General features: G+C 37.6%; 1 protein-coding gene across 9 annotated transcripts in view; it reads right to left on the reverse strand.

The window, feature by feature from the left end:
- The window catches only part of LOC101166369 (tight junction protein ZO-1), a 110,937-nt gene extending 100,424 nt beyond the window's left edge, over positions 1–10,513 (reverse strand). For 6 of the 9 annotated variants that reach the window (XM_020713625.2, XM_020713620.2, XM_023953427.1 and 3 more), the window contains exon 1: positions 9,993–10,512. In XM_020713625.2, coding sequence (XP_020569284.1) covers positions 9,993–10,084 — 92 coding nt within the window. In that variant the 5' untranslated portion in view covers positions 10,085–10,512. Of the gene's footprint in view, positions 1–9,992 lie in introns of all 9 variants that reach the window. The other 3 variants (XM_011489604.3, XM_011489600.3, XM_011489598.3) reach the window with 1 other exon arrangement.
- Positions 10,514–13,303: the final 2,790 nt, after the last annotated feature.

Below are 13,303 nucleotides of genomic sequence, written 5' to 3' on the forward strand. Positions count from 1 at the left end.
TGACCAAATATGACTAGTAATAATTGGTATCAGCTCTGAAAAGCACAATGATTTATCACTCTTTTCATAGAAATGTGGAGGGGGTGAGAAGTCTTTTCTGTCTACTCTCTTGATCCGTGTTTCTGATAGCTGCTACAGGATTCCCTCTTAAAGTGAACCAAAAATGACACATGGGACATCATCCAAAATATCATCCAGTACATTTTGTTTTTGTTAAGCCTATATATGAGGGACCCAATAAGGTTCACAAACAATAGAAGTTTTCATGTAACAAAAACATTTATCTGTGTGTAAAGGTAAGAAAGAAAAAAAAAAAACTTTAAAAAAGCATATGATCAAAACCATCAGTGTTTACTTGTCTACGGTAACGCTTTGCATTATAATCACAAGTTGTAATTATAGCATATCTGAACGATGACAGAGGCATTGTTCAAACTTTCAAAGTTTAAGACTGTCAGACTACCTGATTCTAGATCTAAAGTTCAAATCCCCAAAACTTATCTTCACAAAAGTCATACAGATTTTTCAGCGATTCATTTGAAATATTTAGATCGACATAACTGTCAATGGCTAATAAACACCAGAACTTTACCCACACTACTGCCCGACATAAACAAAATCATGAAAAACACAAACCCAGGGGGATGCTCAGAGAGTGGGAGGGATGGTGGGAGAGCGACAAGTCAATAAACCCTGTGTAATCTGTTCCCTTTAGTGGCATAAACCATCTGAGAGGAGATTACAGTCATTTTGCCAAAGTTAGAACATGTGAGTTCCTAATGGACAGAAACAGTGAATGAAAAACACAGACACTAACACATGAGTGGACTGTTCCATGTAGCAGACAGAAAGACATGTGATGGAAACGCCTCAAAATGAAGAATAAAACTCTTTAGGTTACGAGCTGCTACGAATATTGTCTTTCTTCGTGTCTGAGAGAAAATACGCTGACCGGCTCACGACAGATGCAGCCTCCTGCTGAGCCAACAAAAGCAAGGCATTGTCAGTTTGTCTGAGATTACGCATCGTAGACTTCAGAAGTTGAACTGGAAGGGTGGAGGGGGTGAGACAAGAGTTTTTGAGTGTTTGCGTGTGTTCCTCAATAGAGTGGGGAGGGAGCCCATGGGGGCTGGTAACTATAGAGGATAGTGGCTGCTGTGTGTTTGTTGGTGGGTGGAAGAAGAAGGGACGTTGGCTTAATGCATCACTGAGCAGGTGGACTAAGAACACAAGGCAGGGGCTGTCATTGTTGAAAGGAGTAGAGCAGACAGCTGCTACACAAAACAGCATGTTAAACCCATGCTTCATAAGAAGAGGCAAAACCAGTTAAAGCATATGCCATGAGGATCACTCCTTTTTAAGGATGATCCTAAACTCATTACAAGCATTGATTGAGCGTTGTTGGTAAATGCCCTTATCCATTAGAGAACCTTTAAGTTGATCTTTAGTGACATTTGGATGCTTTCAGATCCATCCTTGTGACTACATGACCAATTTGTATCTTACAAATAAGCATTAGGAGTAAAAATTGCAAAAAATAAATAAATAAATAAAATAACAACAATATGATCTAAAAGATCTATGATGAATATATTTGTTGCTTTTAGAGGATAGACCTGCTCTTAAAACATGATGAATGAGTTAGTTAATAAAAAGGTGAAGTGCTTTGCCGGGTCACAACACCATCTGGCACACAGCCACCTCCTCATCTCTTTTCTTAATGTCTCAGTCTGTTCTGTTTCATCATTGCCTCCATTAAGCCGCCTCATCATCTCTCTTTACCTCGGTGTGAGGCCATTCTACATTATGATGCCTCTCCAACTCTTTTAAAATTGAGTAACATTTGGGAGAAACACTCGTGGCAGAACTGACAGCTTGGCATCATGATGTTTAGCAACATTTTTTAGAATTAAAAAAATGTTTTTTAACATAACTTTAATATAAAATGTTTACTCTTCAAAACAAAAGTTCCTCTTTTTTTGATTCATCCTTTTAGAAGATTTGATGATCAATGTCAAACATATTTCCACTAGAAAATTGCTTACCTGCTTGACAAAAATAAAGGAAATATTAAAAATATTAGTTTATTTATTAGTGTATTTTACCCACTGACTAAAACTTCCCATCACTAAAAGTACCACGTGTTTTTTTTTTCTATTTTTGGGTCACTTAGCAAAATTTTCTCTAATTTAGAGATTTTTTTTTCTTTTAGAAATGACTTCTACTATCATCATCAAACTTTTGCAATTTTTAGATACATTTTGAGTGTATCTAAAAATGTTTTAGATACACTCAAAACTTAGTTTTAGTTTTTATTTTAAAGTTCAATGATAATTTAAGAGTTTCAAAACATTAGTCGGTCATGCAGGAAAAAATTTTTATGTAAAAAAAAGGATTAAAAGTATTTAAATAACAATATCTGACAAGTAAACACACACATCTAGACAGACAGATGGGCAGAAACTCCTCACCCTGCTACGTTGTCTTTGTAAAATATGGGTTTTGATACACTTGAATCAGTTATAAGCGTTTTAGGATTTACAATAAGGTGCTTAAAACATAATTAGTAGCCTCCAGAAAAAATGCTTAATGGCTCCTACTGTTGGCATTAAAACACAAATTTACAAAAACTTTGCAAGAAGGTAATGAGCCAGAACAGAGAGATGACAGTAATAGACAGATAATGACAGAGACTGCTGAAAGTAATGTTTTTGAAATGCTCTAGGCAAGCATAAGTCTCTTTGATACCATTGGTGTCTATCAATTGATCAAGCATTGCAAAGCTGCAAAATATAACAAAACATTTCTAAGGGTGGTCTTGAGAGCCGCTGGTTCTTTCAGACCCACCCAAATGTGTGTTGTTTTTTTACATTTTTCTCATTATAAAAGAAGAAAATTATGCTTAAGCATTCAGCATTTTAGAGTATTTCTTTATACAAATCGTTGGGAATCAGGAGCAGAAGAAAAAACGCAGTTTAAAAGAGATTGCAGTTGAAGCTACAATTGGCAGGCCACAAGCTCCCTGGTCTGCTCCATCCGACGAATAGATCCATGTACGTCTTTGTCTTCCTCTGGCTCAAAACTGTACGGCTGGATGGCTCCAATGTTGCTCGACATTTTTGTTGCACCATTTTTGGCAAAAAATGGCAACATCGTAATTAAAAGACCACTGAGAATGCTTTGAAATAGGCTCAAAAAATGACCAGAGAGGGTCTTTTTGGGTGTGTTTGATTTCAAATTGGTCTTGAAGTGGAGTTAAAGATCAGGCTGCAACTAACTTTGGTTGTCCACTAACTTATTACGTACTTTCAGTTCATCTCAATTAGTCCTGAATACTTTTTTATCTATTGCTTGAGACAATGTTTCAATACTTTGCCAAACAAAAGAAAAGTCTGTTTTGCATTGTTCTAAGCAGAAAAGGTTTCAGGTTGCATCAGAATGGATCTCTAGTTCAAATCTTCATACAAGGTTTTAAACAAAACTTTTTTTAAACTAAACTAAAAGTCAGCAGGTTACACCTGTCTGTAACTTATTTTATCTCTGGTGAAGTGTTTTTTTTTATTTCTTGGAACCTGTTCCGACTTTCTTTCCTTGTCTAAATTTGGAGACTTTATTTTTTTGGTGCTGCCTGCTGTTTCCATACAGCTCTGAAAAAACATGTTTTTATTTATATAGACTTTTTTAAAACTAAAAGCCCACAAACATCTTTGTCAATGCAGTTGGTTCTGTCAAAACATTGTTGTAGTCCTGTTTACTGGTAGTCTTTTGAGGTCTAAGATGCACACAAAGTTCATAAGAAAAGTTTCAACAAGCTTCACAATCTGTTTCGTCAGTCTCTTGAGTTGATGTCACACACTTCCACAGACTCTGATATGATTGAGAATAAATACAGCCATGCCATGTTGGGGAAAGTGAAGAGAAAATCAACGAGGGACTTGCTCCACAGTTGCTCAACTTCCCTAAAGTGGTTGTCTGAGGCAGTGCAGTAATCCTGTTTTAATGGTCTCCAACCTTTTTCACTGTGATATGATGATCCCGGACATACCACCCCTCCTCTCTCAAGAGGTGTCAAAACCAGAGCACCCCCAATATAAGTCTCATCATATTTGACAGCAGTAGTGTGACCTAAGGATAGATAACCAGACATGTTCCAGTAGAAGTTCCATTTTTATTCTCCCTAGATATAAAGCTATTATTGCTAGAATGAAAAGCAAAACCTCATAAAAAATCTTAAAAACAATTGTGTTTAAATTCTTCATGTAATTAAAACTGTGCCTTTTGCTTGTGTGTGCTGTTATAAGGCCCAATGGTTAGTCACTGACAGTAATCACTGACTTGTAAAGTAGCGCTAAAGCATTCTTGTCTTTTGTTGACTTAAAAATGCTCTAAACTGCATGAAAACGTCCCTGATGCAAACTCTGTCATGTCTGCCATCTCTTTGGAAGGGAGATGCAAATGTGCGCTGATGTGTGGAGGTCTGGCTTCCTGCTGAGATGCAGGAGGAGAGGAATTCCTTCTAATGACAACAAAGACACAGACAGACACGGCAAAATGTAGCCAAGCAGCCACAACCATTACTCAGAAGGGACTACGGACAGACATGATGGAATCAGATTGATACATTTAGTAAATATTGGAGTGCTTGTGTTCAGCATAAAAGATGAAAATGAAAAGTTTTTTTCCAGAAACCTTTTTTATATTATTTTTTGATTACCAAGTCTGAAGTCTAATTTATGTTTGTTAATGCAATTCATGCATTATGTAGTATGGTTGAGGAAGATTACTTTGGATTATACTAAGGTAAATTGTTATGAAGTAAAACATTATGACACTGGATAATGTGTTTGATTATGGGTCAAGGTAAAAAATAAAAGCCAGTACCTACAATGTAAAATATTTTCTGATCAGCGTGTTTTCTGTTGAAATAAGGAGATAACCATACAAGATTAGCAAAAGATTAACACTTTTGACCGCTCAATATCACATCTAGAAAAAGACAACATGGTGTGTGAAGTGTAAGCTAACTGCCTTTACTGCCAGATAAGGGCTGTCTGAGGGTGAAAAATGGGCAAACAAGTGTTGGGCACGCAGGTGTACAAGAAAGGAGGGTCGTGGGCTGCTTGATGAGTCTCTGGACCAAAAATGTGTGTGTACATTTTTTCTATAGGTATGCTACGAGCAACAGGTTGTAGTAAATACAAATGCAAGGGTAAAGTAAGGGTCAAGTAGGTGAGACGTAGACATGCCATACAGATTTTTCGTTTTAACCCCCCCCCCCCCAAATCCTAGGCACCGCACTAAGGGCCCATTAGTGCTATTTACACGATACTTGCATGCTCTATGCGGGCTCCTTGGGTGCCACCTGACTTGAATTATTTGGCGTATAACGATTTAACAATTAGTTTGTAAATCGATTTGTATCCCTTTGATCTAACCATAATGATCTGTCTGAGGCAAGTTGTTCAACACATTGAAATGAATTGAATTGACCTATATTATAAGATTGTTGCATAATGAAATAAATTGATTATATAGAAAAATACCGTTTGGATTGAGAAACTGTAGGTTTATTTTACTATAACATAAAAACGACAGAGTGCCATCACAACACAAAGGTGATGGCAGCAAAACATATCAAACCATCATTCGAGTCCAAAGTGTGGAAACACTTTGAATTTAGAAAAGACTTGTGACCATACAGTGTGCTAAAACATTCTAATAATGTTTCTTTTAGATTATCTTTATGTGGAAAAACAACAGTGGGCTGAAACTAAAACCTGAACAGCCTTAATTCTTGTTTAGTGGTTTTTACACAAATTTGAATTGCTCTTTATTATCTAGAAATATAAGAAATACAAAGAATCCAAGGTATCTGGAAACCTTCCCCTGCACTGTTCAGGTATTTATCTGTGAGTCACACTGGTAGAATTTTTCCTGGATCGATTTTAGGTCAGTGAATCGGATTGTTTAAAATGAACCAATGTTGACAGTAAATTGTATCGTCAATCACAAATTACAATATGAATTGAATTGTTTCCAAAATGAATTGTAACACCCACAGGAATTAGAGAATCGGAGCGCTGTTTTTTGGGCATCCTTTGGGCATCCTATAGGCAACATGTCACCTGCACACCCAGAGAGTGAGGAATCCGTGCGGGGTCAGTAAGGGATCTGTAACTTACCAATGACTAGAGGTTGCCAAAAGTGCACAAGACAACAGCATCACCTGTACGTCATAAGTCTGTGCACCTTACATTATTCCTACAAATATTTCACAATACATTTACCATACACATAACAAATGTAAGTTCCATTTTCAATTACGTCTCTTGAGGTGGTCGTATCAGTCTCAAGAGGACTGCAAGACCCACCTACGCTCCCTTTAAGATGTGGACGCTCCTCTCTATGACCCTCCATGCGCCTAGACAACCTAAAAACCTGCAACCCGCATACAGGTCAACCCCTGTAAAGGTGCATGCGACTAAAGCTTTAAGGGTTTCCATATGGACAATACTAAATATAACAATACTAACTTTAACTACACAGCTTTCCTGGAGCTTTGTCTTATCCCACTTTGGGCAAAGAATACTACTGACTGACTGAATATAAATAACAAAACAATTGTACCTATAGGGTCTCCAAAATAAAAAAACGCATTGCAAACCAAGATTTGTATTAATAAAAATTGAAAGTACTGTAAAAGACACTGTGTGCTAATAGCGCCCTAATATATAACTTGACATGGGCGACTTTTCATTACATTTGAATGTCCAAAATGTCAGAGCAAAGAGAAAATGTCATTTTTTTCCCCACCATGTACCATGTCTTTAGCTCACATTTTCTACATCAGATTTCAACATCTTGCAGTGAACAGCAAATGCATCGTGACATGAATGTGTTAAAGCAATCTAGCATGGAAAAGAGCCAAATGGATACATCTTAACTTTGAAATCCATGCACAGTTGCAATTAGTAGTAATCAGGCTCCTCTCACTGTTCTAATTTATGTCTCCTCCCACTCTCTTTGCTTTGTCGTCTTGCCTGTTACTCAAAGATCAATCCTAACACAGCATCTTGAATCATGTCTCATTTCCTGTGAATGCAGCCAGACAAAAGCACAGGGATGTCAGATGCCCCAATCTAAATTTTTGGGCATTTTTTTAAATTAGAAAAATAGATAAAAGCCCCATACTTGCAAATAATTAGTTGAATAAAAATTGTCTCATTTTGATTGAGGTTTCTGCTTTTATTAGTGTATCTTGTCTTAGAAGTGGCTATGAGGAAACTACAGTAAACAATTGCATAAATACTATAGAACAAGTAAAATGTTACTTGCATCCAAATTAACACACTCAAACAATCCAAGCATAATCCAAATCAGGCAAAATAGCAGATGTTGTTCTTTACGATTTCACAGACGATTCAAATCTGAGTTTGTTTTGCATGTTGTAAACATGAGAACAAACCTGAAATCTTCACAGAATGTGAGATGTTGAGCATTCTTTCTGCTGCCAATGCTCAGAGCCAAAACTGTATCTCGGCAGTGTATGCTGAAGTTGATTTGTTCTGTCTGGCTGTTCCCGAGCAAGAGGTGAAGAGAGAAAAAGTCAATTTCAATACAATTATTCATCTATTTGCTCAGCTGAGAAACTATTTCCCAAACCAATCTAGTCAAACATCTCACATGCCAGAAGTAAAAGGTTGGATTGTTTTGTTATTTTTGTCCTTGGTAAGGTTTTCTGTTCCCTTTGGAATGCTATTCTCATCAAAATGACAGGAGTTGTAATATGACGTAAACAGAATGTACTGGGTTCTGTTAAAAATATTTCAAATGGCAGTTTCTATTGCTTAAATAAATAAAATATGCAGTCATGTAACAATTTTACCGATTCACTAATAATGTTTGCGCATGCAAGAGTTCACAGTGTGTGAAGAAATCACAGCTGCAGAACAATGCTAAATCCAATGCAATCCCAAATGCAATGTTGGTTTTAGAGTCAAAGTGATCTTGAGGTTTACAAAAGTCATCTGCCAATAAAATGTTATTGATCAAACTAGGGGAAAATACCAACCATAAATGTTCCCATGAAGTAGTCTAGGAACTAGATAAATATAACAGTGTGATATAACTTTGGAGAGCACAAAATATAACAGTGTCAGATTTTTTTTTGGTATAGACTGTTATGTCATGTATAAATTATCCAATCATCTGGTTATTTACTCATTTTTGTTAGCAAAAATGAGGATATTACAGCTGTGAGTTTGTTTTAGCTAAAGCAATTTGTACCTACCTTATGCTTGGGCTTTTTATTTTTTTATTTTATGTAAAAAAAAAGGTCTTGTCTCATGCCATGCAAATATTTTGAAATGTTGGGTTTTACAAACAAAACAAAGAAAAGGCTGGCAAAAAATAATATGATTCTTCCTGTATAGAAAAATTAATATGAAATGTCTCAATGAGTAAATAGCTGGATGTTAGGTCAACCACTTGCTTCACTGGCATTCTGCGTGCAGATGGCATGGGGCTGCTAAATAAGTGATGACTGGAGAAAACTTCACCACATCAGCACAACAAATGTAAGCGCAGAGACATGTTGAATTAAAGAGCAGAAGCCAGTGACCCTTTAAGGTTTCAGGTGGGAGTAGCAGGTCCTGCTGAATTATTCTTGGGGCAGAGTGTCGTGCTCAGCTCTGTTTTGTGTTGATTTATGAACAGTGGTGCCCCTTAAGTGGGGACTTGAAAACTGCTAGCCCCCCTCAGAGAAGTCCCCCCTCTTTGACAAATGAAACATAAAGATTGCATTATCTTTAGTAGTTTGCAAAGCCCAATAAGCAAAACCTAACAATAAACCAACATTGTTCCCACTAATTTAAACTGAGGCGCTGGCTTAATTATAAAAAGCAATTCTGAGCACCACCTTTGGGGGGAAGTAGCATGCATTTATTCAGCCTTAAGTCATAGAAGAAGGAAAAATGTGCCATTTGAGTATTGAACGTTAAAAGAACTAGACTGAGTGTCCCCTTGGGTTTGCAATAGGAAGTAGGCTACCCACCGGCTGCAAGACGCCAAAATGCCATAGACTTCCATTGATTATTACTATTGACTATTACTTATTCTATTTGATAATTTTTTAAACATGTTCTAGCTAATACTAATTTTTATTCATTGCATCTGTTATTCTGTTTTTCAAGTTTCTAAAGTCGCCTTGATAACAGTATGTGGTTCCTGCTGGAACCAGGTGAAAACTTTCAAAATGTTTGATTGACAGATTTTGAACCAATCACTACTTTGTCTGCCTTCAACATTCAAATAACAGAAAGGTAAAGTAAAATAAATAAAGCGGACAAATTTGAAGCAACATTTATATTTTTCAGGCTCTCTTTGTTTTTTCAAGTTTTACCAAAAGCCACAGAATTAAATTATTAGTAATAAAATACTGTTTTAAAAAAAGAATAATTAAGAATACTTATCTATAAACAACGAAGATATACAAAATGAAGAGAATAAGTTGACTTTCTAAAACTTGTTTGACTCCATGAAATTCTGCCTCGTGGAATTAGTTGTTCTTTTCTTTCTCAAACAACAGCATTTTAGTTATGTGTGACTTCCTTCATTGAGGGTTGTATTTCACCAAAACATGGGGTAAACTTAAAGACGTACGACAGCAAAGACAAAGACAAATTGGTGAACCACCCAAAAAAAAATTCCAATTGCACCCCCCCCCCCCCCCCCCCCCACCACCACCACCACCACCACCACCAATTCGCTCTGGATGCGCCCATGCTCATGAAAACAACCTGTGTTTTCCAGAGAACACCACCTGCAGAGAGCTGCTGTGCATCCCTACAACTTCCTGGAGAACACTGATTTTTACATAACACATTTCTGAGGATCATCTCAAGGTTGTTCGTGAAGAGTCGCTATTTGATTGTTTGTCTGTTTAAAGCCCACGCGCTCCCACCCTCCTGGCGCGCACCTTCCCCTCTACTCACCACAGCTGTCTCTTCACGGGGAGGCAGTCTTTGTTGGACGCTGTCACCCCCATGGCCATCTGCATCACCGTTATGTATTTCTGGTACTTCATACTGTCCTGCTTTACTTCTGCGACTTCAGCGACTACTTCAAGGAATCTGCGCTCCACGAGTGCGGCGCGGGGGAGCGTGAGTCCGAGCGTCTGTGTTATTTCCCGCCGGCATCCTCCTGGTGCGAAACGGCGTTTCCACGTTCGGAGGGCAGCTGACAGGGAGACTGCTCCCCGAGGAGATCAACGAAAGGTACCACGCCGCCGCGACCCATGTCGGCGCTGACTCTCTAATCTCATTAAAGCCCGGAATAGATTGGCTAATCCATTCAGTTTTAGTCAGGAGCGGGTCATTGTTGTGGTTCACCTGGTGGTCAGCAGGCACTTTCCCTTCTTCTGTTTGTCTCGTTTTCTGATGTTTTTCTGCGCGGGGAAGAGTGAGGAGAAGCGCGAATGCAGGAGCGACAGCAGCCTGGGAAGGAGGAGAGAGCGCCTGTGTTCAGAGGGAGAATGAGGAGGAGGAGGAGGAGGAGGAAGGACAGGGGAGGAGAGAGGACAGGCTTTAGACCGGGGGGAAACCTAACTGATGTAAATAAGTGGAAACCCAGTAAGTCCGACATCAATGCAACTTTTCCAGGATACGTATTTATGAAGGCAGCAGGACAGACAGACATTTATAAATGATGTTGTTGTGTAGGTTCACAGCAAAACATATATTTCACATTAGAAACGAAAAAAAAGAAAAAAGCACTGTTGCTTGCATTAAAAAAGTTCATGGGAGGGTGGAAAAAAAGACAAATTCTTCTATGCTTTCTTTTCCTTTTCAGTTTTAGCACCAATTAAAGTACCTTTTTGGATTTTCTTTATTTAATATATACATCTTTTTTCTCTCTATATAAATAAATATATATATAAACTCTAAAATGAGTTCTTTAAAAAAATGTGAAAGGGGTGGATAAACAGGTTCCTGCCTTGCTCTGTACTGGACTTCCTGCAGGGCCAATAGGGTGGCTGCCTGTCGCATTGGGCAGGTGACCGAGCACTTCCCCCACTTTTTACATTCCATCATCCTCCACAGAAGAACACAAACACTCACCTGAGCACAGGTGTCAGCTCACCGTATATTCTTCTTTATCTTTTGGCTTTTCCCTTCAGAAGTCGTCACAGCGAATCAGCTTTTTGTGACAGAAGGATATGCCTGAAACGTGTTTGTTTGTGAGCATAAGTATGTGTAGTTGCGTGGTGAACGTGTGGACATTTGTGTGTGAGCATTTTTGGAGCCAACAGGTAGGTATGTTTGTATTATTTCAGTCTGTGGACAGGCCCCACCCTTTGACATCTAACCTGACCTGACATAATGACAAACCTCCAACAACCTTTGTGTTAATCATCCTCAAACTTCCTTAACCCCCTTTTTTCTTCCTTTTTCTTTTGTAACCTTATCCCCCATTTTTAACATCTCACTCTCTCCTTCTCTCTTTTCTTTTCTGTCCGGTCCAACAAGAAATCTATACAAACTAATTAATGCTGGTATTAATAAAGTTTAGCCTCAAATACAAAAAGGGTTTATACAAATATGCACCAAATGTGACTGAAGATTTATAACTTCCTCTTGCAACAGTACAATCTGTCCAAACACATGAGGCCTATTCGCTCAGTTACTGGACAGGACAAGTAAAAACAAAAATAGGACCTGAGGAACCCCGCCGCCAATTCCCCTCCCCGTTGCTAAGAGCTTAGAGCAGGGAGCACATAAGCTCATTTTCAAAAGGGATGTTTTCGTCTGCTCCTGATTCACGGTTTGATCAAAGAAATACACAGAAATGCAATTTTGAGCAATTTTTTAGCTTAAGCCATGTAATCACGTCATAATGCCCCTCCCCTTGGTGGCTGAGCTGTTTTTTGTTATTGTTGCAGCCTTCAATTCAGATTCAAGGGTAAACTTACTACATTTTTCATATGATTGCACGTTTTCCTTTTGTTTTTCAGTTCTTTTACAAATGATGATACCTTTTTTATTAAAAAGGATTTTTTTTATTTTGATTTTCATTACCCAGGATAAACTATTGTGTCAGGAGCCCTTTACAGTTGAAGCTTTCATAAACTGATAGATAGGCCTACTGGTTTCTTTTTGTTTTTACTTTTAGGTTAACAGTATGACTCATTGCCTGGTTGCTAAAAGCAATCAGAGTATTTTATCTCACAAATATATTAGATTTCTAACATGCTTCACCTTCTATACTAAAAGCTATCAACATGCAACCATTCATTCTAGTAAAGCTCCTTCACTTAAAGTGTGCTGTACTTTTGGTACAAAAAAGCTATTTAAGTTTATCTTAAGAATACTTTTGTTATTTTCTTCCCATAGAGAATGAATGGGACCAAACTATTTCCCATGACTCCTGAAAACCACGAGACAAGTGCCTGTTTTCTATTATTGGAACCACTGTAACTACTTTTAAAACCCACCCTCTAATCTGAACAAAATATTGTGTATGGTTCAAATATATTCCTAAATTCTACATTATGTGTGTTTTTAAGACAATTCGGTGGTGGTGCTTCTGGTTTCATGACCTTTAAAGCTTGCCTCAGAAACCTTTAATAGTAGAATCTGTAAGATGCATAAAAAGAGCATTGCTTTCAGCAATCAAAAGCAATTTCTTTGAAGAAAATGCAATTCTAGTTTAAATAGAATTCTAGCTAATTGTAAACTTGTCAAACGTGGTAACACCCTCACAATAAATCAACCTTTTTTGGTGTAAACAAAGTCACCTAGAAAAAATTATTGTGTTAAATTAATGAAATAGATAGTGATTAAAACAGACAATTTTCACATTTCAAATGGAGGTCATTCAAAAAAAAGGTAACGCCAGGAAATCTATTTTTGTTGCATATGTATAAAAGGCTTCCTATGAGATTACTAAACTGCTAGTCTGACCTCAGGTAAAAAAAAAAGCCATGTAATCATCTCATAATGCCACTCCCCTAGGTGCTTAAATGTCAGCATCTTTATTTTTTTTAAGATTACTGTACAGAACAGTATTTTTATGTTTCATTTTTGAGTCCACAAGGATGTTAGTAATGCTCCGGCGCTAATGTTGTCATGGTGCATGTGTGTGTGAGTGTTTTGATGTAGTAGTATGCTCTTTGTGACTCAGTTACTCACTTACTGCCAGTTCCAAAGTTGGTGTGAGGCTCAGGTTTACTGTTTTACAGCATCACAGTTCACAGAACCTCCATAGATGCCTCTCAATTCACCAATTGATTTGGAATCAGATTTAA

The sequence above is a fragment of the Oryzias latipes genome, chromosome 3 (assembly GCF_002234675.1).
Source record: "Oryzias latipes chromosome 3, ASM223467v1".
NCBI classification, from domain to species: domain Eukaryota; kingdom Metazoa; phylum Chordata; class Actinopteri; order Beloniformes; family Adrianichthyidae; genus Oryzias; species Oryzias latipes.